Source organism: Onychomys torridus, chromosome 8, assembly GCF_903995425.1.
Source record: "Onychomys torridus chromosome 8, mOncTor1.1, whole genome shotgun sequence".
In the NCBI taxonomy this organism is placed as follows: domain Eukaryota; kingdom Metazoa; phylum Chordata; class Mammalia; order Rodentia; family Cricetidae; genus Onychomys; species Onychomys torridus.
In genome coordinates, this window is record NC_050450.1 from 29,322,594 (window position 1) to 29,345,300 (window position 22,707).

Consider the following 22,707-nt stretch of genomic DNA (forward strand, 5'->3'; position numbering starts at 1 on the left):
CAACAAAACAAAAGAAAAACAATTACTGAGATACTGAGTACTGGGCCTGTCACCGGAGCTATTAACTGTGTGCAATGTACTTTGGCAGAGAAAACAGCTTTGACGACAAGAACTGACTGTGTGCCAGTATTCTTTCTCCCCTTTTCCCCTTGATTCCTGGTTTATTTTTGAAAATCTAAGTCAGTGGTTCTTAACCTTCCTAATGCTACGACCCTTTAATGAAGTTCCTTGTGCTGTGGTGACTCAACCATAAAATTATTTTTGTTGTTCCTTCATAACTGTAATTTTGCTACTGTTATGAATCATAATGTAAATATTTTTGGAGATAGAGGTTTGCCAAAGGAGTTGCAACACACAGGTTGAGAACCGCTGGTCTAAGTGGTTACTTACTGGTACATGCTAGAAAGCCACTGTAGGGTTTAAGACAAACCCCAGAAAAGACTTGTGGAACTGTTTGCTGAACTAGTCTCAGCTGCCTGGGACACTTGAAGTACACAGGATGTGGGCCTAGTCCAGGCCTTCTAGGTCACAATCTCCCTTGGGCCCTAATATACCTTTTACTCCCTACGTAAAGAGTAGAGCCTGGGGTCTGGAGAGATAGCTCAGTGGTTAAGAACACTGCTTGTTCTTTCAGAGGTCCTGAATTCAATTTCCAGCAACCACATGGTGGCTCACAACCATCCATAATGAGATCTGGTGCCCTCTTCTGGCCTTCAGGCATACACATGCAAACAGAACACTGTATACATAATAAATAAATAAATATTAAAAAAAAAAAAAGAGAGTAGAGCCTATCACAGGCCCTGAACAAATGATGAATTCAACTGAACAATGACTTGCCTCTCTATTTCTGCCATTGGTTAATGGAATCATATTGCATTCATTAGGATCTACTAGTACATTATTTACTTAAAAACACAATTTATGTGTTGAGTATATTCACTCCATTAATTATTTCTAAGCTCTTTAATAAAAAAAAAAAATAGGTAAAAATAATCCTACAGAAGTAGGCTAATATTAAAGTAGTTAATAGTCACAGCGAGACTAATGGCTTGCCAATGTCCACTACATTCTATTCAGACCCTTACTTGCCTTCTTGAAATAGACCAGTACTTAGCATGTCCACAATCACTCTAGTTTGTGTGATTAGGACCAGTGAAAGCAAGAACTCCTATCCTATGATGTAAGTGTATAAAGAGCCTCAACCCCACTTCTAAGTTTCATAAGCTTAAACTGCCAAACAACTTGAAGGTAAAGATAGGCACCATTCCATTGTGATGCTCTCAGGAGGTTCAACTACCTTAGATTTTAGCAGCTCGTTGGCTCTGGTTAGTTCAATAAGCCTTTTTTCCAGTGAAGCATTACTTGCAGAAAGAGAGGTTTTCTCTCTGACGGCTACACTTAGCTTTGCTTCTGTCTTCTCCAACTCAGCTTCCATATCCTGGATTCGTTTGTCTTGAGCACCTCGCTCCTGCAAAAGCACACGAATCTGGAAGAAAATGAGAGGATAAATGCATGATTGATCCAATTGGTACCAGAAGCCTCAAATGTTCTAAGAAACTTATAATTTGATATGGTGTTCAGACATTTTACTTGCTATTTGAATACTCATATTTACCTTATGACACACCTTAGATATGCATTATAAATACAGAATGATTAGTTTTGAGAAGCAGAAGTAGACAGATTTGTGATTTTCAGCCAGGCTGGTCTACATAGTATTCCAGGCAAGTTAGAGCTACATACTGAGACCCTGTCTCAAACACACACATACACAACAAAACCACCAACAAAGCACAATGATTTTTACTTGCCATAAATTTGCAACTGTAAGATAGCTAGCGATTTATTCCGTTAAAGGTTGTAAAAACTCTTGCTTTCTCTGGTCCTAATTTCACAAATTTAAATTACAGTTTGAAGTGCTATCTACATGTTTGTTATTTAAGAAAACAGAGTCCTCAGTAGAATTTAATAGGCTGCAGTGAGCCATAAGTTTTGTCGTCTCTACTAGTTAACTAAACGAGCAAAACAAAGAAGCTCGTATTTGTCAATAGTAAACAAAGAAACAACACATTGAATGTCTAGAGAGGATCAGAAGATGACTCAGTAGATAAAGGGTTTGCTGCTCAAACATGAGGATTGGAGTTTGGAGCTCCAGGATCCATGTAGACACCAGGAAGGTGTTGTGGCCCATTTGTAATCCCAGTACTTAGGGTAGAAACAGATCTCTAGAGTGAGCTAGCTGGGCAGACTAGCTGGTGAGCTCAGGTTCTGTGAAACTCTGCCTCAATATTGAAGGTGGAGAGCAATCTAAGAAGACACTGTTTTCCACATCTATGCACAGGTAAACATGCATACATAAAGTATACCACACACCCACACACATTAAAAAAAAGTCTGGGTTAAAACTTGCCAATCTAAAATCTGATGCAAATAATCAGTCCTAATCTTGGCAGTGCCACTCACCCATCAGCAATGTCACTGACTCAATCATTACATGTGTGTCAATCACAACCTCCTTCTCATTGCCATGGATCCTCAATAAAGACAGTCAGTATTAAATTAAAGGAGAACAGTGACTAAGCCAAGAAACTATTCCCAAAGGTTCTAATATGAAATGACATGTTTACCTCACTCCAGAACTACTCAAAATGTTATAGGATCTCAGCCTGCAAATCTATGTAATTCTTTTCCCATTATATAGTATTTATTCCCCAGTAAGTTGAAAGAATATGGTTTACCTCTTTTTCTAATCTCTTCAAATCTTTATCATTCTTCTGAGCCTCCTTCTGTATAAAAGTAAAAAACAAAACAAAACAAAACAAAAATAACAACAACAACAAAAATTATGAACTTATATGCCACAAACATCACAGCCCAATTTGATACTCAATTATTTATTTTTGGTTTTTTCCAAAGTAAAAAGAATTTGTGTGTATGGGTGTTTTGCCTGCATATGTTTGTGAACCATGTGCATGCCTGGTACCTGCAGAGGCCAGAAAGGGGCACTGAATCCTCGGGAACTGGAGTTGTAAGCTATTGTGAATTGCCCAGTGGGTGCTGGGAACTGAACCTGGGTACTCTCAAAGTGCAGCCACTGAATCATTCCTCTAGCCTCTAACTTTTAGTCTTTTGAGTCAACAACTCACTATGTAGTACACACTGGCCTTGAATTCACAATCCAACTTTCAAGTGCTGGGATTGAAATCACATACTAATACACTTATCTTCATGTGACTCCTAAACACTGTAGAGGGCTATTAAATATCTTATTGGCAATTTCTCTAATAAATAAAACGTCTTTCACCCCTGTTTTCAAGAGTTTCCTTGTGGGAACACGCTCTTAGACCAGGCTGGCTTCAAACTCACAGAGATGTGCCTGCCCTCTGGCTCCTGAGTGCTGAGATTAAATGCATGCGCAACCACTGCCTGGCTAAAAAACGTTCTTAAAACCCAAAAAGATTTCAGTTTTCTAAATTTCAACCCATTAGAAAAATAGCTTTTCCTCTCCTTTACAATAAAATTTGAGGTCTGTGAATAAAACTTGTGATTCTGGTTTTCTTCATGGTATTTAATTTATATAAGACATAATCTTCACATGTTGTATATAGCAGTCTTTCTGACACAATGGAAGAAAATATAAACATCATTATATATACAGGCTTGTTCTAGGTCTTTCTAGTTTAGGAGAAAGGCCTAATAACGCTATTCATTTCAAAACTGATGGCACTTCATGTAGTGGATAGCCATCCCAGCATTGGTCTGGAAGTTCCAACCCCCATTGAGGCTTCGGTAATGATCACGCCCACAAGGCGGGGCAGAGGAGGGAGCGGAAGACCGAGGAGGAAGAGGAGGTTGCTCTCTTGGTGCCAGGACACTGGAAGCGGGAGGTAGACAGAGCAGAGTTCTCCAGAGAACACCCCGGACTGCGTTATACCTTTGCCAGACCCTGCAACCTACCCCTTCATTTGTAAGTTAGCCCACAAAATAAACCTCCCTTTTAACTACATGGAGTGGCCTTAATAATTTCACCAATAACTTCATACTAGAAAAGATCTATCATTTGAAAATCTATGTATACTGTCTTTGGGAATTTGTGAGTTCTATAATTTAAAAATTTTAAAATTGTTTCACCAAGAAATTCAAGTCATGTCATTTATATCCATTCAAACAAAGAACATTTACATGTCCACTATCCAATAAAAATATAAGTCAAATATGTACTTTAAAGTTTTTAATAATATTAGTATATTATTTATGAGAAAAGTACAAAAATTCAACTGTCTTATATGTATCCATATTACACAGCCATAACACATTATCAAATTAAATATAAAAATTGTCAGACATTTATGCACATTTTATAAAAACTCAGATACCTGCTTTCCTAAAAAATTAGAATTTTCTAATAGGGTTGCTTTTAGTGGTCAATCAGTTGCCTACCATGTATAAGCTCTGGGCTTCATTCCCAGTACCAAACACAAAAAATGAAGAATTAAAAATTTCGTTCCTAAGGGTTGGGGATTTAACTCAGTGGTAGAGCGCTTGCCTAGCAAGTGCAAGGCCCTGGGTTCAGTCCTCAGCTCTGGCAAAAAAAAAAAAAAAAAAAAAAAAAAAAAAAAAAAAAAAAAAAAAAAAAAATTCATTCCTGGGCCTGAAGAGATGGCTCAGTAGTTAAAAGTACTTGCTGCTTTTCTAGAGGATTCAGTTTAGTTCTTAGCATCTATGTTGAGTGGCTCACAACTACCTGTTAATCCAGCTTCACGGGACTAGATACTGTCTTCTGGACTCCATGGGCACCAGCATACATATACACGTGCTCATACACACTGTCTTATGTTAGTATTGCTGTGATAAGACACCATGACCAAAAGCAGGGAAAGAGTCTATTTTGCAAACACTTCCACATCACAGTCCATCACTGAAAGAAATCAGGGTAGGAACTGTGGAAGCAGGAACTGATGCAGAGGCCATGGAGGAGTGCTGCTTACTGGCTTGCTCCTTATAGCTTACTTAGACTGCTTTCATATAATACCCAGGCCAACCAGCTCTGGGATGATGGTACCATCTACAATGGGCTGAGCCCTCTCACATGAATCACTAAGAGAATGCCCTACAGACTTCCTAAAGACCAATCTTATGGAGGTTGTCTCCTCTCAGATGACTGACTCTAAAATGTATCAAGCTGCATAAAAACTAGTCATCTGGGGGGGGGGGTGACCCCCAACTTTTTAAAACAAAACTTAGTTTTTCATTAGCACTTGTTGCATTTCAAGGACTCAGTAGCCATAGATGTTATTTACTTCCACAATGGACGGCATAGATCTATATATAGTATATATACAGAATAAGAGACCTTAGTAACTACCAAATAAATCAAGTGTAACCAGTCACATGATAATATCTGTTAATCTGCACAACTCCTAAACAAAGCGATAAACAGTAGGGTCTTGCTTAAACAATATTATAAAGTTCTTAACAGTTTATTTAGGTTCTTTGTTTTTAAACTTTCCGAGACAGGGTCTCATGTAACCCAGGTTAGCCTTGATTTCTCTGTGTAGCCAAGGTTGGGCTTGAAGTCTTAAACTCCTAATTTTCCTGACTCTGCTACTCAAGTGCCAGCATTAAAGGCACATGTTACATAGCCAGCTCTATTAGGAAGAATTTAATCTACTGTTCAGCAATTTGAGTAACAAACTCCTTTTGGTCATTGAAATTTTTATTTTCCTCTTTTCTTCACCAATACATATCCTTCTCCACAAAAAAGCAAACAAACAAACAAGTAAATAGAACAAAGCAACTCAGATGATGCTAACAAATCAAAGCATGACACATTTGTAAAGGCTTACAAGGTAATTATCAGATTTATCTCTATAAAGAAATGGCTTTGTAATTATAAACTAAGAGCCCATTCAAAGAGACTTACTAATAAATTAGGCAGAATGTAAAACCTGCTAGAGTTCTAATGATACTTACATTACTGATAGATTAAAAACAACAACAAAAAAAATCACTCTTATTTATGTATATGTCTGTGTGTGTGTATGCCATGTGACTATGAGGGCCCCTGGAGGCCTGAGAAGTTGTCAGATCCCCTGTAACTCCAATTCTAGGGACAGGGGCCTGAACTCAGGTCCTCTGAAGAGCAGTAAGTGTTCTCACTGAGCTAACTCTCTAGCACCAACTTACATATAAATTTGATTTATACACTTACCCGTTTTAATCAAATACAGTACCTTGCAGGTATGTAGTTAATGATATAATGAATATACCAATAATCCTATAAATGTTTCTCACCTTTGACACCAAAGTTTTTGCCTTTTTAGATGAAGCAAGCAAGGTAGTATCTTTGTCAACATTAAGATTTTGCTGAGATTCTGGAAAAAATAAATTAATATGACCATGGTTGATGTTTGCATGTTTTAAGCACAGATAATAATTGAAGCAAGATAAGCTTCCCTTTGGGCTGCACATTTCAAATAATTACTTGCACAATTATTTGTTATAGACCTAAAACCTTCTCTTTTTTCCCCCTCAGAGCTGAGGACCGAACCTGGGGCCTCGTGCTTGCTAGGCAAGCGCTCTACCACTGAGCTAAATCCCCAACCCCTCAAAACCTTCTTGATATTCTTTTCTTTTTTAAATAAACCTTTTTAAAAAAATTTTTAAATGAAAATATAAACCTTATAAAAGTTTTTATTATTTTTTTAAATATATCTGTTCATGTCCGTGTGGGGGTTTGTGTAATTGAGTGTTTGTAACCCAACTGAGGTCCTCTGCAAGAGCAGTATGAGCTTTTTAATCACTTGGCTAGCTCTCCAACTCCTTCTTGGCAGTCCCAATATTTTGACAGAAAAGAAAAGCAATTATCAAAAGGGAAACTACCTATTTGCAAAGATTTTGCATAATTTCCCTTGTTACATACAGTGTAACTATGAAAAAATTAATTCCGTACTTGATTCTTTAATAAATATGCCAAATAATGATATTTAAATACACTTCTGGCCATGAAACTCTAGAAATGCAAAAGCACTTTAAAATTTCAATAGTATTGCTTACATTAGGTTATAAGGCTGTATAACCATTGTTTGTTTAAGGACCCATTACCTTTTTGGTTTTTAAATCTTTGTGATTTCTGAAAAGACACTGGTCCTTTAGATACTTCTGAAGTTTTAACATCATAAGCACCTGGAGATGGAGCACAACCTACAGAAAACAAAGAGCAGCAATGTATCATTTAAAGTTATTATTTGATGACTACTATTAGCATGTTAGTAATACCTATAATAAGTATCTATGATTTTAAGTTAAACACACAGGAAGAGGCGATCTCAATAGAGGAACTGATTTCATCAGAAGTTCCTGTGATATCCTTCCCCTAGGTGAGTGGTCCTGGGTTAACAAAGCATGCCATGAAAGCAAGGCAGTAAGTAGAAGTCCTCCACCTGTGCCTCACTTCCTTACATTGGTTAGACTGTAACCTGGAAACCAAATTAACCCTCCCCACTCTACTCCCCACACATGCAAATACTGTCTGGCTGGGTTGTTTTCAGTCAGTTGACATTTTCAGTCTGTTGATGAATTAATATAAATGGTTTCAGGAAGCTTGTATTTCCCAAGATATACCAATATACTATGATGCTTTTGCTTAATAGTCTTTCTTCCCTGGTCTTGATCTCTCCAGTGTTCCACTGTGCAAGTCAGGCTCACCCAGAACTCACTGTACTCTAGGCTCATCTTGACTCCATCAGTCTCTCACTTTAGCTTCCAGGGTGCTTAGATCGCATGTGGCATGATGCCTCGCTTCAGTGTACCTTCCTGTAGCTCTTTGTCCTCTCTGAAAGTATGGGCCAGGTGGTAGCCCAGGATACTAGGACTCAACATGCTTGAAGAGTTTTTTTTTAACCCCCACCCCCTTGGCTACTTGCTTTTCCACAGAGGCATCTCGTAGAAGCAGAGAGCAAAGGAGAATAGCCCTGTTTTCTGTATTCGGAGTGGAAAACTGTAGTGTCAAGAAGAGCCTGTCAGTGTGGTAAAGCCAAGCTGCATGAGACAGTTTCTCCCATTTCATGTCAGCCACAAGGAAAGAATCAGAGGAAATACAATTTTGGACATTATAACTTTATCATTTTATAAATACAAGAAACTACGGGCTTTAAAGAAACAGAGTTCATGGCTTCCTTATGCATGCAGATCTAGCCTTGGGCACTGAAAATCTGCCAAGTTACAACACAGCTGCAGCTAATGTAGACAACTGTGTTGGAAGGGACTCTGAAGCATGTCCATTTCATCTCTTTGGTGTCTACATTTATTTTGGTCCCACATGTGTTTGAATCTCTTAAGACATAAAAATCTGTAAAGCTCCAAGCAGTCTTAATATAGCAGTAGATATTTACTCTTAGAAATGTACCTGCTTGTAATTAATATACATATTTTTCACTAACTCTCTAGAATCTCACCAAATAATCACTTTTTATCCATTATGGATTTCAAGTATTTAGAGATAACTACCTCATTATTGTGGATTTTTTTTCTTCTTCATACTAAGTATCTGTTATTCTACCAACATTTTTTTATGATGCAGACTGATGATTCCTCTTGTGTCTTGATTATTTTAGAAGTTCTCTTCTGTTACCATTCTATTTAAAATTCTAAATGTGTGTTCTGAAAAGATTAGGACATGAGACCATTACTAGAAAAGTCACAGAAACAACAGAGGATTTCCATGAAATTATCCTTCTCTGCTGTTATGGGTACAATTCATTTGTAAACCATTATGTATTAATCACAAAGTGGCTCCAATTGCTGGTTTGATTATTATTATTTTTTCATGTATTGCTTACCCATGTTGGTATCTTCTAACTTAAAACTATCAAATCAGCTAATGAAGTAATGGGTTTCTGTATGGGGTCTTTATTACACTAATGCCTTCCAGCCTCCAAACTTCTGTATTTTCTGGCAGGCCATTTAGAATTCATAGTCCACTGTCAATTTTGTGGACACAGTGCACTGTCATTCTCCTTTACCTTCCAGATGTCAATCTAGATATTGCTTTAGCTTTTGCAGAGTCCCCAAATCAGGCTAGAAAATCCTCACAGCCTCTTCTGTCTTTCCTACCAAAGCACGTCCATGCTTTCCTGAGGACTTATTTGCTCCATCTCCACATCAGACAAAACTGCTTGCAAACCAGGGAGCAGAGACAGCACATCTACTGCTCTAGTATTTAGCTCATGGCTGTGCTGAGCGGTATGTAAAACATACTGGTTTGAGGTGTGGGAATGGACTTGGCTTTCTTAATTAGCCAGGGAATGATACATATCCTGCTCTATCTGACAAGCTACAGAAAACACTGTGCCAGATACTTTGTGCACATACAGAGAATACACTGAATAAAAACATTATATTCCTTCCTTTTCCCCGGGATGCTTTTCCTTGAGGTGGAAAAAACAAAACAGAACAAAAAAAAAATCTTCTGGTTTTGAAGATTACTGGCACTGACTCGCGAATATTAAATATTGGGTAAATGTTATTCTTGAAACTGTAAAGCCTTAACTCCTACTCCTTAAAACCAAACAGCAAGCTGGGCGGTGGTGGCATACGCCTTTATTAATCCCAGCACTCCAAGCAGAGCCAGGAGGATCTCTGTGAGTTCGAGGCCAGCCTGGTCTCCAAAGCGAGTTCCAGGACAGGCACAAAACAACACAGAGAAACCCTGTCTTGAAGAGGGGAAAAAAAACAAAAACAAACAAACAAAAAAAAACCCAAACTGCAGCTGAGCTGTGTGGTGGTGCAGGTAAGTTTCAGAACAGATGGGAGATGGCAGCAGTTCAAGGCTAGTCTGGGCTACATGAAATCTTATCTCAAAACAAAAACAAGGGGCTGGAGAGATGGCTCAGAGGTTAAGAGCACTGACTGTTCTTCCAGAGGTCCTGAGTTCAATTCCCAGCACCCACATGGTGACTCACAACCATCCATAATGAGATCTGGCACCCTCTTCTGTGTACATAATAAATAAATAAATATTTATTTATTTATTTATATTTTAGAGAAAAACACTGGGCAGCGGTTGTGCTTGCCTTTAATCCCAGCACTTGAGAGGTAGAGCCAGGTGGATGTCTGAGTTTGAGGACAGCCTGGTCTACAGAGCAAGATCCAGGACAGGCACCAAAATTACACAAAGAAACTCTGTCTCGAAAAATGAGGGAAAAAAAAAAAAGAAATCTGCCCTAGTCTGCAGAACCTAAATTGTGGCCCATGAGCTGGATTATTCTGACTACTCACTTGACCTTGTAAATAGAGTAGGGTTGACAGAAATCACAGATGTAGTACTATTATAGTATGTTCCGGTGGATATGGCATTTGATGGCTCTATCTCTTACTTGCTGGCTGTTCAATATAGTCAGAAACTCCCTCAAATTTCTCAGTTGTAAAGAGTACAACTTTGGTACTTTGTTCATCCAGCTGCTTAAGGGAGTAAGTTCCAGACCTTAGAACAGTACTGTTGTACAGTTAGCACATGTCACATCACACCTCTAGTTATTGTGGTTAAGAGCACAGGATATATCAATGAAAGCCTGGGTTTACATCCCAGTTTTGTCAGTTTAGTTTTATAACACTGAGTAGATTTCAGTCTCATTTTTCTCTTTTACTTAAAACATTATTATTTGTTGGGAGGAGTGGGTCACTAACACTCTTTCTATGTAGCTCAGGCCACTAGACCTGGAAACATCTATTTCTTTTTTTTTTTTTTTTTTTTTTTGGTTTTTCGAGACAGGGTTTCTCTGTGTAGCTTTGCGCCTTTCCTGGCTCTCACTCTGTAGACCAGGCTGGCCTCAAACTCACAGAGATCCGCCTGCCTCTGCCTCCCAAGTACTGGGATTAAAGGCGTGCGCCGCCACCACTGCCCAGCAACATCTATTTCTTAATGGTGAAAACATTAAAAATCCCTTTACCCTAACTTTTTGGACATTACCACCATCTACACTCAATTTACTGTGCCATCGACACACCAAGTTCCAGTGTTTAATCACTAAAACACTATTACTTCAGGATTGTTTCGGGTGGAAAAAAAATTTTTTGGAGCAGCTGTTATTACTTAACTGATTTCTCAAGCTCCATGCTTCTATGCCTGAATGCAATGTCCAAAAAAAAAAAAAAAAAAAAAAAAAAATTAAAGAAAGAAAATCCAAACGAAAGTAACTTTTTTTTTTTTTTAAAGGAACGTAATGCCTGCCAATTCTAAACCCCTTGAACCAATTTTAGTTTCACCAGAGCGTTGATGGCTTAGTGGTATAATTTCCGGCTTGATGGTTCGCCGTGTGGGCGGAGGACCCTATTTCTCTCGGAGACACATCCCTATCATCCTAGACAGCACTTGCTGAGTGTTTACTGCATGTATTTTGAGAAAAACAAATACCATTCCAGCCCTAACCTGGCTCCGGGCCGACTGAGGGAGGAGGGGTCGAGGGCGCGTCCCCTTCCCACCCAGCTCCCGCACCCGTACGCACCCGAGGGGTCATTGAATCTTTTCAGGGGCGCCTTAGGAAAAGACATCCTGACAGCTGGATCCACGACGGCCACCGAACGCCCCGGCAACTGTCTGCTCGCTGAATTCAAATCCACCCCGCGTCAGCCAACCAGAAAACCTAAACCGAACTGACCAATCCTAAATGAGCCGAGGAGCATGCGCACTAGATTTATCCCGCGTCCAATTGGGAAGTCTGTAAGTTTAAGCTGATAGCCAACAAGAGACTGTTTCTGTTCGCCGCCGCCGCTGCTCTATCCAATCACGTTTGGTGTTGGTCAAGTTTACTCACGGTTCGCGCAAGCGCACTTCACAGGTGCCGGTAGGCGAGTCTGTATTCTAGCGTCATACAGGTTAATAGTTCGCGAGCGCCGGCCTTCTTTGTTCCATTGTCGTCGTTCTTGGGATGTCAACCTCTCTGGGCTTCGGTTCTTCTGCACCAGGTCTCGCGAGTGTCCTTAATGGGCCCTGAAAGGGGAAAGTTTGCACGCTCGGACACGCCAGCTTGGACTCTTGCGCATGTGCAGTGACCCCAAGGCGCGGAGGGCAGCCTCTTGAGTCGCATCCCGTGTGTGCAGTGCTCTCTTGGAGCGTTGTCCCTGTCCCTGCGTGGCGTCCGGAGGATGTCTGCCCCGTTTGAGGAGCGTAGTGGGGTGGTTCCGTGCGTTACGCCGTGGGGCCAGTGGTACCAGACTCTGGAGGAGGTGTTCATTGAAGTCCAGGTGCCCCCGGGCACTCGCGCGCAGGACATCCAGTGCCGCCTGCAAAGCCGGCATGTGGCTCTGGCCGTGGGTGGCCATGAGATCCTCAAGGTAGCAAGCCTGGGCTTGTCCCGAGTTCCTTCTTCTGGCCTCCCCGCACCCCAGTCCTAAAATTCACGGTTTCAGAGGGATGACTGCTGGGTGGAAAGGTCAGTTCCTGGCTGGCAGAAAGAAAGCAGTAAACTGATGTGGTGAGGGGGGCTCTCATCGCAGCACCCACTCCCAGGGCAGACCTTGCGTGGGTGGTAATGTAAAGATTTGGTTTCCATCTTTGTGTCTAAAATAGATTTGTGCTACTTCTAATTCCTCTGGGATTCCTCTGCTGACAGAAGGCTGACTAGTTAAAAAAGAACAAATATGCATCTTCTAGGTACTGATCTCAGTCCCGGAGACTAGACAAAAAGTTTCTAAACTCTTCATGATGTGTAGGCAAAAAATAATGAAGAGATGTGTGAAGAAAGTAGTGCCTCTTTATTTGGTTCACAAGTATATTTTTGAACCTGGCCACGCCTTTAATCCCAACACTTGAGAGGCAGAGGTAGGCAGATTTTTGTGAGTTGGAGGCCAGTCTGGTCTACAGAATAAGGATATCCAAGGGCTGTTTCACGGAGAAACTATGCCTCGGGGGTAAAAAAAAAAATTTCACATAGCAATGTGAGATTATATTTTGTCCCTTGATTAGATGTCTAGCCTGTTGACTGGCCATATAGTGTAGTGGTGAAGGGAGACATGGTACTTACTATGTTTTGTAACCTTGACAGAAGGAGATGAAAAATTAGTCACAGCTAATTTGACATCAAATCTGCAAATATGCAATTAAATCTCCTTAAGAAATTGGCATTTTCTAGTGCTGGCTTCTCAAAAAAGATTGAACTGGCTTTTAATAACATTCACTTTAAAAGATAGCATTTTCAAGGCAGGCATAGGGACACACACCTTTAAATCTCAGCATTTGAGATCCAGAGGCAGGTGGATTTCTTTGAGTTTAAGGCCAGGCAGGTCTACATAGCGAACTCCAGGACTACATAGAACAGTGGTTCTTAAACTTCCCAAATGCTGTGACCCTTTAATACAGTTCCTCATGTTGGGGTAACCCCAATATAAAATTATTTTTGTTGCTACTTCATAAATATAGGGGTTTTTTTTTTGCTATTGTTATGAATCATAATGTAAATATCTGATGGGGGTCACAACCCATAGGTTGAGAACCACTGATATAGAGACCCTGCCTTAAGTAAAACAAAAATAGAATATCTCTTCTAGTTTCAACAGTTCATTTTGATTGGTAAAACATTTTATACTTTAATTTCACATTTATTCTATCAGCAATGAGTAGTATGTCTTCATCTGTTTTGTTTAGAGGGTCCTGTGTTCTTTTGCGTGCTAAATATGTCAAATTTTGTGAACTGGAGTCCCTTTCATTTAGTGGGAGGAAGTTCAAGGTTGAGTGCCTATAATTAAGCTGAACTAGTCCAAGATGTAGCTTAGCTTGAAATGAGCTAAATCTTCATTATGAGAATGTATACAATTTAATGTTGTATCTTTAGTACCTTATATTTATTTTCCAGGGAAAATTGTTTGATTCTACAATCGCTGATGAAGGAACATGGACGTTGGGTAAGAATAATCTATTATGATTCATAAACTTTAAAAAATTAGATTGTGATAATGTTTCTTCTTTTTTAAATCTTCTCGTCCTTGTAGCTGTGAAAGATGGAGAAAAGTGTTGGGAACAACTGTATGTCAAAATTACCTAACCGTCTTTAGAAAATACAAGGATTAACTCTTTCTGTAATGACTCTGTAACTGGTTTCTCATTTTTGTCTTAAGAGGATAGAAAAATGGTCCGCATCGTCCTGACAAAGACCAAGAGAGACGCTGCAAACTGTTGGACTTCTCTTCTAGAATCTGAATATGCAGCTGATCCCTGGGTGCAAGACCAAATGCAGAGAAAGCTTACATTAGAGCGGTTCCAGAAAGAAGTAAGTCAGATGCAGGTGTGAGTATGTACAGTTACATGATCCAAAATCACAGGTTTTCGTTTGTAACTAGTATACAAAGTACTTAAAAAAACCTCCTGGGTGAAGTTTAAAGTGAAGGCAAGAAAATAGACTAGGTCGGGCAGTGGTGGTGCACGCCTTTGATCCCAGCACTTGGAGGCAGAGCCAGGCGGATCTCTGTGAGTTCGAGGCCAGCCTGGGCTACCAAGTGAGTTCCAGGAAAGGCGCAAAGCTACACAGAGAAACCTTGTCTCGAAAAAAAACAAAAAAAGGACTAGTGTGTGGGTTTTGAATTTCACAAATATATTCATTGCTGTGAGACTTAAGATTGCTGAATGCACATCAGTATTTCATGAATAATAAATCTAAATAACTGGACCACTGTAGTGTACATAGTATAAAAAGGTGAGAGATCCCTGCGTTGCTACTCCCCCACCTCATACCTCTCCCTCATTCTCATCCATTGGCCTTTTTGTCTGTTTAATTTGTAACAAAGGTGGGGGTTTATACCTTGTTTGTTTTCATGGTGCTTTTTCCTTTAATAGTGTAACTTTGGCCTCTTCCCCCAGTTGTACATACAGCTAAAACTCATCCCCTCTAACTGCTTTATTTCTCTCATTTGCAGAGAGACAATAACTTTAGCTGTTTCCCTTTGATACTGTATCCTTATTTTTCTCTGTTTAAACAAACCTGTATATACATCTCTGAAACTGCTTAGATGTTCCAAGATAGATATTTGGGAGAGGAATTACTTAACTACTGGACTTTTAATAGTTTAGTGGATAATAATCTATCTGTATCATGCTCATTTCCAAGTATATGTCTATAACCTAAACCTTTCCTTGTAAACTTTCAACCTGCATTTCCAGTTACTTATTGAACATCTCCATTTAGCTGTCTGTCAGACTCCATGTACAAAGTGAACAAACTAATTTCACTCCCAAACTTATTCTACTTTTCATATTAGTTAATGCAAATTAGTTGTTTAAGATTGGGGGGTGGGAGAGAAGGGCGCTTGGAGATGGCCCAGTGGATATGGCACTTGAGATGCAAGCATGAGGACCAGAGACCTACTGGAAGATCTCCAGAATCCGTGCAAAAGTTATGCAGATGTGGTGGCTACCATTGATCCAGAGGCAGAGGCAAAGGATCCCTGGGGCATGCTGGCTCTCTAGACTACCTAGAATTAGGAGAGCAATTGAAGTAAACACCTGATACCAACTTTAATCCTACACAGACACATATAGGTGCATGCACACAGGCCCTCCCGCCCACCAGGCAGGTTACTGACAACTCCTGAATTAGCATTGTCTTCTACTTACATTCAGGGTTTTACCACTTCACAATGCTGGACTGCTAGTACTTGGTCTGGATTACTTCAGTAAATTGCTAACTAGCCTCTTAGACTCTTACCCAAGCAGTCATCTTAAAGAAGCCATTAAAGAGTCTTCTCTTAATGGGATAATTAGTCAGTTACTTTCTCACAAACTCCTCCTTTGTCTTTTTGTTTCTCTCTCTCTCTCTCTCTCTCTCTCTCTGTGTGTGTGTGTGTGTGTGTAATTTTGTTTCGTTTTTTTTTTTTTTTTTTTTGAGACAGTGTCTACCTTTGTAGATCTGGCTAGGCTGGAACTTTATGAATTTATCAGGCTGGCCTAGAACAGAGATCAAGTACTGGGATTGAAGGTGTGTACCAATATGCCTGGCTCTGCTGATTCTGACTGGCATGTTTATTCTCTTGTAGCTTTTAGCTCATCACATTTTAACTATCCCACTGAAGTCTATAATCTTCTCTCTTACTCTTTCTGCAGCTGTACTTCCTGTTTATCTTTTTTTATAGCACTTACAAGCTTTAACACACTAAGTCAGGGGTTGGCAAAATGTAGCCTGGGGAATTTCAGTCTGCTGTATGGCTCTGCAGGTAAAGTTTTTACAGAGACATACCTTTGTTCACTTAGTAGTATGTTATATATAGCAGTTTCTTTCTTTTTTTTTTAATCAATTGAATTTTTTTGTTGTTTTTGTTTTTCAAGACAGGGTTTCTCTGTGTAGCTTTGTGCCTTTCCTGGAACTCACTTGGTAGACCAGGCTGGCCTCAAACTCACAGAGATCTGCCTGGCTCTGCCTCCTGAGTGCTGGGATCAAAGGCGTGCGCCACCACCGCCACCCAGCCCCAATTGAATTTTTTTAATCTAAGCAATTATCTCCTTTCAGGTGTGATATATTGGGTTCAGATTTAATAATTTAAATTTATATTATATTTATATATATTATAATATATATTATATTTATAATAATTTAATTTAAGGATGATGGCATCCAAGGTGTGTAGGGGAAACGACATAGTAAAAGGTTGACCACCACAAGGAGAGCGCTCCCTTGGGTGCTCTGCCCTCGTCTTCCTTGTCCTCCCAAGTCCACATTGAGAGCTGCACACACCAGTATTCGTAAGTCCTTCTTCCTTCAGAGAGGGATACATCAAATTCATTTTGTTTCTAAATCATTATATGCCATATTGCTTCCCAAACCTATTTGTTCCTTTTTAGATACCCTACTTGACTGGTAGATCCCTCTCATCTATTAGAAGTTGCTTCTTGTCCTTTGCCCCAAACTTGCAAGTCACCAAATACTTTCAAATGTTTTTGATTGTATCACTCTATTCATCTGTCCAGGACCCTTGCCTTACTTGACACCCTCAACAGCCCTGGTCTAAGCAGCTTATATATTCAGGACGGTTTCGCTCTCTGCCACTAAGTTAACAGGAGAAGCATACTTTAAAAATTCATTTAAATATTTAAAATTTAGATTTATTTAGTTTATATGTATGAGTGTTTTACCCCCGTGTGTGTGTGTGTGTGTGTGTGTGTGTGTGTGTGTGTGTGTGTACCATGAGTCTTCTTGGTGCCATGTGGTTGCTGGGAATTGAATCAGGGTCTTCTGCAAGAGCAGCCAGTACTCTTAACTGCTGAGCCATCTTTTCAGCCACAGTAACTTCTTTATTGTTTGTTTGGTTGGTTTTTTTGTTTTGTTTTGAGACAGCGTTTCTCTGTGTAGCCCTGGCTGTCCTGGAGCTTGCTCTGTAGAACAGCACTGGCTTTGAACTCACAGAGATCCGCCTGCGTCTGCCTCCACTGCTGGGATTAAAAGTGTATCACCTGGCTATAGTAACTTTTTTTCTGTTATCAGCTTGAAACAGTACAAATTCTTATCCTAATATTGAAATGTTTCACTGAGGCTTGCCCATTGATTAAGTAAAACCAAAACTTATTGTAAGCCACAGTCATCCTAGGGTCCCCCCTGGTATGTAGCCTCCCTGGTTCTGTGGGTTGCAGTCTGATTGTTCTTTGTTTTGTATCTAGTATCCACTTATGAGTGAGTACATTGCTGTGTTTGTCCTTCTGGGTCTGGGTTACCTCACTCAGGATGATATTTTCTATTTCCATCCATTTGCCTGCAAATTTCATGCTGTCATTGTTTTTCTCTGTTGAGTAGTACTCCATTGTGTAAATGTACCACATTTTTTTAAGCCATTCTTCAGTTGACGGGCATCTAGGTTATTTCCAGGTTCTGGCTATTACGAATGTGCTGTATAGCAGTTTCTTATAATCAAGTGTTTATGACAGAAGTCCTGTAGTCTGCATAGTGTAAAGTGATCACTGCTTGTCTCTGTACAGGTCAAGCTTGCTGAGCTCTGTGTTTGTTATTTATGGTTTGCTATTTGTGTTTTCCTGCTACAGTATAAGCTCCTCTAGAACAGAGGTCTTTAATTTGTTTACTTTTGAAATCTACATGTATATAATGTTATTTTCCAAGTAGTAGGGGCTCAGTAAATGTCCACTAAACAAATGAAATTGTTCCCAGAGAAGTCTAAAGCTTGAAGTAGTACTTCATAACATATAACGTACATCAATATGCTAATATACATATAGCCCTTAGAACTCTGCATGGCTTATCGTAAACTTCAAAAAATTGCAGGCTATTAGCTGTGTTTGACATTCACCTTAATTCCAGCTGCTTAAGAGGATGAGGCTAGAGGACTGCAAGTTCAAAGTCAGCCTGGGCAACATAGCTATACCGTGTTTCAGAAGAAGAAAAAAAATTAAATTTAAAATGGGTATACTTCAGTGTAGAATACTTGCCTAGCTTGAGGGAGGCCTGGGCTTCTGTTCAAGCTGTAATACCTCCTGTCCCCCCAGGGGGAAAAAAAAAAGCTTTTGGAATCTTTTTATTCAGGAAGCAAATTGAAATACAGATTTCACTGTACAGCCACTGGTATTGTCACATCCATACCACTCTTGTCAATATTTACAGGTCTGAACGTTGAAAGGCGCCTCTTGGTTTTCATTTCCCCTTAGGTCCTTACAGTGAAGTTCGGTATCTTTTCTTTTTTGTGTCAATTGTGAATTCAACAACTTATTATTTTCTGTCTTTCAGAATCCTGGTTTTGACTTCAGTGGAGCAGAAATCTCAGGGAACTACACAAAGGGTGGACCAGATTTCTCAAATCTTGAGAAATGACTGCTATTCTTTAGTTTTGTTCCATCTTGTGGATCCCAGCAGGTGCTGGCAACTTAATGCAGCAGATGATGTGAAGGATGAAAAATACGGATGCCTACAGTTAACATATTGCAAAATGTATTTCAGTGTGGTTCTAAGAGATTCCATTGAGAGGCGATTTACATAGGAGGTCTAGCAGCTGTCCTGTGGATAGATGGTAATTTTTATTATTCTGCGTTAAGTTTTATATGCTACATTTTACTAATTTCATATTTAACTGTATTTTTACTACAAAAGTATTGGATTACAAATCATATGAAATGAAAAAGTGCCTTCAGGGATTTTTTTTTTTCTTTTTTTGGTGTGATGCAGGAATGATGTTCAGTAAACTTCTGAGTAAGAATTATGCACCCCTTTGTCTAAATATGCTAGTCCACACAGGGAAGTACAGTACTAGGGACAGTTTAAGGAAGGACAGAAGTATGCAGAAGAGCTCTGGCCAGTTTGAGTTAGTGAACAGCTCTAACTGGTATGCTACTGTCTGGGTGATTCTGTCTGGTGAAGCCCTACCCTTGGAGTAGTTAATAACCTGCTGGTGTCAGAAAGCATATTTAGGCCCTTGAGTGTAAGCCAATGGCTTCATTTCAGTTTCAGACAGAGAGGATTGTCTAGAAGAAATTGTTTTCATCCTTTCTGTGTCTTTTAATTCTTTAAAAAAAAATAATCTGAAATGTGTAGAAAGCTTACAAGAATTAACAGTTTAAAAATCTTGTACTATTTTTTAATAAATTGACATGATGCTGTCACCTCAATCTTTTACTGGTTTTTCGTTGTTGGTGGTGGTGGTGTTGGTGATTTGTTTTGTTTTGATTCCCAGAAGTATGTTTTCTCAACAATGCAGTCATTAAAATTAAAAATCAGCCTGGACGTGGCTGTTTAGTCCTCACCTAAGACCTGACGCTGTTAATGTTGAACTGATCCAGCAATGTCCTTTAAGTACGAATGCCCTGCATTTGGGACATGCCTCTCCAGCAAGGTATGGAGCTCACTTCAGTCTGAAACAAGATCCCAATTGTTTTTGTCTTTTCTGCTTTGACATTTTTCCATAATAGAATCTGGCTAGGTAGCCTGGCCTCGAACTCATGGTGATCCTTTGGCCTCGGTCCCCCAACTACTATGATTATGGGTATGCACCAGTGCCTGGCTTAGCTTCTGTGCTTTTGAAAATTACAGGAATTTTGTCTGTTGATTCTTCAGAATGAGGTCTGTCTGGAATGTTCCTGAATGCCATCTCCTGCCATGAATTAAGAATTCCACCCTGTTGCTGATGGTAACTGATGGTCAGCGAATAAGGGAGGATTTGCTAGGTTTCTTCACTGTAATACTTATTTTTAGGTGTTTTGTGGGAGAGGAGTTTTAAAACACTTCTTGTGTTTAACCAAACTTTTAATTTACTTACTATTTTATGCAGTGGGTAAAAAGTATTCTCATTACTTTGATGCTTAAAAATTGTATAATTTAGCCAGGCAGTGGTGGCGTACACCTTTAATCCCAGCACTCAGGAAGCAGAGGCAGGCAGATCTCTGTGAGTTCGAGGCCAGCCTGGTCTACAGAGTGAGTTCCAGGAAAGGTGCAAAGCTACAAAGAGAAACCCTGTCTCGGAAAAAACAAACAAACAAACAAAATTATATAATTTGGCTAGTGAAAAGCAGTCTAGATGGTTTCTGTGTCCTTTGACATGTTTCCATCATTATTTGAGCAATTTCTTACTTATCAGACTTAGGCACTCCCTGCCCCAGTCCAAGAATCAAAGAATCCAGTTCCCTTTAGTGAATAAATGTTTTTAAAAACAAGGTGTGTGTGCTGCAGTGTTTACCACGCACACGTCAAACCTACACATGGGTATTTGAAATCATGAGTTCACAATATCCCATGGGATTTATTTTACTTTTCTCTTGGTATGTTTAGAACTTTTTTTTTTTTAGTTTTTTTTTTTTTTTTTAAGATTTATTTATTTATTTATTGTGTATACATTATTCTGCTTGCATGTGTCCCTGCAGGCCAGAAGAGGGCGCCAGATCTCATAGATGGTTGTGAGCCACCATGTGGGTGCTGGGAATTGAACTCAGGACCTCTGGAAGAGTAGTCAGTGCTCTTAACCGCTGAGCCATCCCTCCAGGCCCTAGAACTTACTTTGGTAATCTGTTTTCCATCATTCTTCTTGTAGTTGACAGCATGCTAGAGGCCATCTCCACATGAGCACCTCCATGTGTGAGGCTATGCTGAGCAGAGTTGTCTTCAGTGACCAAGCCCCAGCACTGAACTTCGGCAGCTAGCCTGTTCTATGATGCCTTCCAGTTTGCTTACATTCCTTACTATCTTTAAGAACGAATCCTTGGGAGGAAGAGGCTGTCTTTTCTTTAATTAGTTCTCTTTGATATAGTAATTTTAAACAATACTTTGAATAAATTTACAGGTAAAATTGTCCTTTTTTTAATTTATAATTTGGTAGATTTTAGCACATGTATAGATTTGAAAACGCCTCCCCATTAACCCTAAAATAGTGCAGTTACCTGAGTAGTACTGAAATTTTTTCTTTGTAGGCACGTTATTGGTGTTCATCTCTAGAAACCACTGTCTCTGCTTATAGCTCTTCTCTATAATTTTGTTTCTTTTAGAATAAATAATGGAAACAGAATCATATGCAACCTTTTAAAGGTGTTTGCTGAGACAGTTTACATATTATAGGCTCACCCTTACTAAGTATATAATTAAGCATGCCCAGAGTACACGGCCATCGGCTTAGTGAATTTTCAAGCAGTTTCATCATCCCAAAAAATAGAAGTCTTGTATACTTCAGTTGTGCCTTCCTGCCCCAGCCAGCTCTTCTACTGAACAGATCTCGTCATCTAAGACGCTTCATATACACGGCACCATAAAATCTGTGGTCTTTGGAAAGTTCACCCATGCTTGTTTTATGTCTGAATACTATTCCCTTATATGGCCTTATCATACTGTTAGTCTGTTTTTAAAATGTATGTTTAAGTATTTCCCTGTTTTGGTTCTGTTAAATAATGCTGCTATAAATGTTTGTGCTGCTGCTTTTTATGTGCTTAAGGTGTTTTCTTACTGTTCTGGCCACTTCTATTTTAACTTGACTTGAGCTAGAGACATCTTAAGAGGGAACCTTAATTGAAAAAAAAAAAAAAAAAAAGCCTTCTTAAGACCTGGCTATAGTCAAGCCATTAAGGCTTTTTTTAAATTAGTGATTAATGGGCGAAGGCCCAGCCCATTGTGGGTGGTACCATCCCCGGGATCATGGTCCTGGGTGTCTAAGAAAACAGGCTTAGCAAGCCATGAGGAGCAAGCCAGTAAGCAACATTGTCCATGGCTTCTGCATCAGCTTCTGCCTCCAGGTTCCAGCTGGATTTGAGTTCCTACCCTGGCTCCCCTCAGTGAACTGTGATTCAGGTTATGTAAGTCAAATAAACCTTCCCTTTCCGGGTTGTTTTTGGTCATGGTGTTTTGTCATTGCAGTATTAATCCTAAGACACTTACATAGTAGAACATTTATGTTATATGCTGTCTTAGGGTTTCTATTGCCATGACCGTGGTAACTCCTATAAAGGAAAACATTTAATTGGGGTGGCAGCTTACAGTTTCAGAGGTTCAGTCCATTATTATGGAGGACATGACAGCATGCAAGCAGACATGGTGCTGGAGAAGGAGCTGAGAGTTCTACATCTTGACCTGTAGGCAACAAATAGTGGTCTGAGACACTAGGTGTGGCTTGAACCTGTATGGAACCTCAAAGCACATCTCCACAGTGGTACTTCCTCCAGTAAGATCTCATCTACTCCAATAAGGCCACATCTAATAGTTCCTTTCCCTTTGGGGGCCATTTTCTTTCAAACTACCACATGCGCCT

At 39.6% G+C, this 22,707-nt stretch overlaps 2 protein-coding genes across 2 annotated transcripts in view; one reads left to right on the forward strand and one right to left on the reverse strand.

Moving 5' to 3' along the window:
• Hmmr (hyaluronan mediated motility receptor) overlaps positions 1-11,627 on the reverse strand; it is a 32,254-nt gene extending 20,627 nt beyond the window's left edge. Inside the window, exons 1-5 of the mRNA XM_036198009.1 lie at positions 11,508-11,627; positions 7,108-7,206; positions 6,298-6,377; positions 2,742-2,789; positions 1,301-1,489 (exon numbers count right to left, since the gene is read on the reverse strand). Of these exons, the coding sequence (XP_036053902.1) occupies positions 1,301-1,489; positions 2,742-2,789; positions 6,298-6,377; positions 7,108-7,206; positions 11,508-11,553 (462 nt within the window). The 5' untranslated portion in view covers positions 11,554-11,627. The remainder of the gene's footprint in view (positions 1-1,300; positions 1,490-2,741; positions 2,790-6,297; positions 6,378-7,107; positions 7,207-11,507) is intronic.
• A 196-nt stretch (positions 11,628-11,823) lies between these two features.
• Nudcd2 (NudC domain containing 2) lies at positions 11,824-19,591 on the forward strand. The gene is made up of 4 exons (XM_036198010.1): positions 11,824-12,336; positions 13,854-13,902; positions 14,116-14,267; positions 18,717-19,591. Exons 1-4 carry the CDS (start codon positions 12,148-12,150, stop codon positions 18,798-18,800), a joined length of 474 nt encoding a protein of 157 aa, XP_036053903.1. The 5' UTR covers positions 11,824-12,147; the 3' UTR covers positions 18,801-19,591.
• Positions 19,592-22,707: the final 3,116 nt, after the last annotated feature.

Bases quoted from the DNA above. Each gene is read 5' to 3' on its own strand.
- Nudcd2 (XM_036198010.1), top strand. From the start codon at position 12,148: ATGTCTGCCCCGTTTGAGGAGCGTAGTGGGGTGGTTCCGTGCGTTACG. The intron at 12,337-13,853 runs GTAGCAAGCCTG...TTTATTTTCCAG, and splicing joins GTGGCCATGAGATCCTCAAG to GGAAAATTGTTTGATTCTAC. The intron at 13,903-14,115 runs GTAAGAATAATC...TTTTGTCTTAAG, and splicing joins TGAAGGAACATGGACGTTGG to AGGATAGAAAAATGGTCCGC.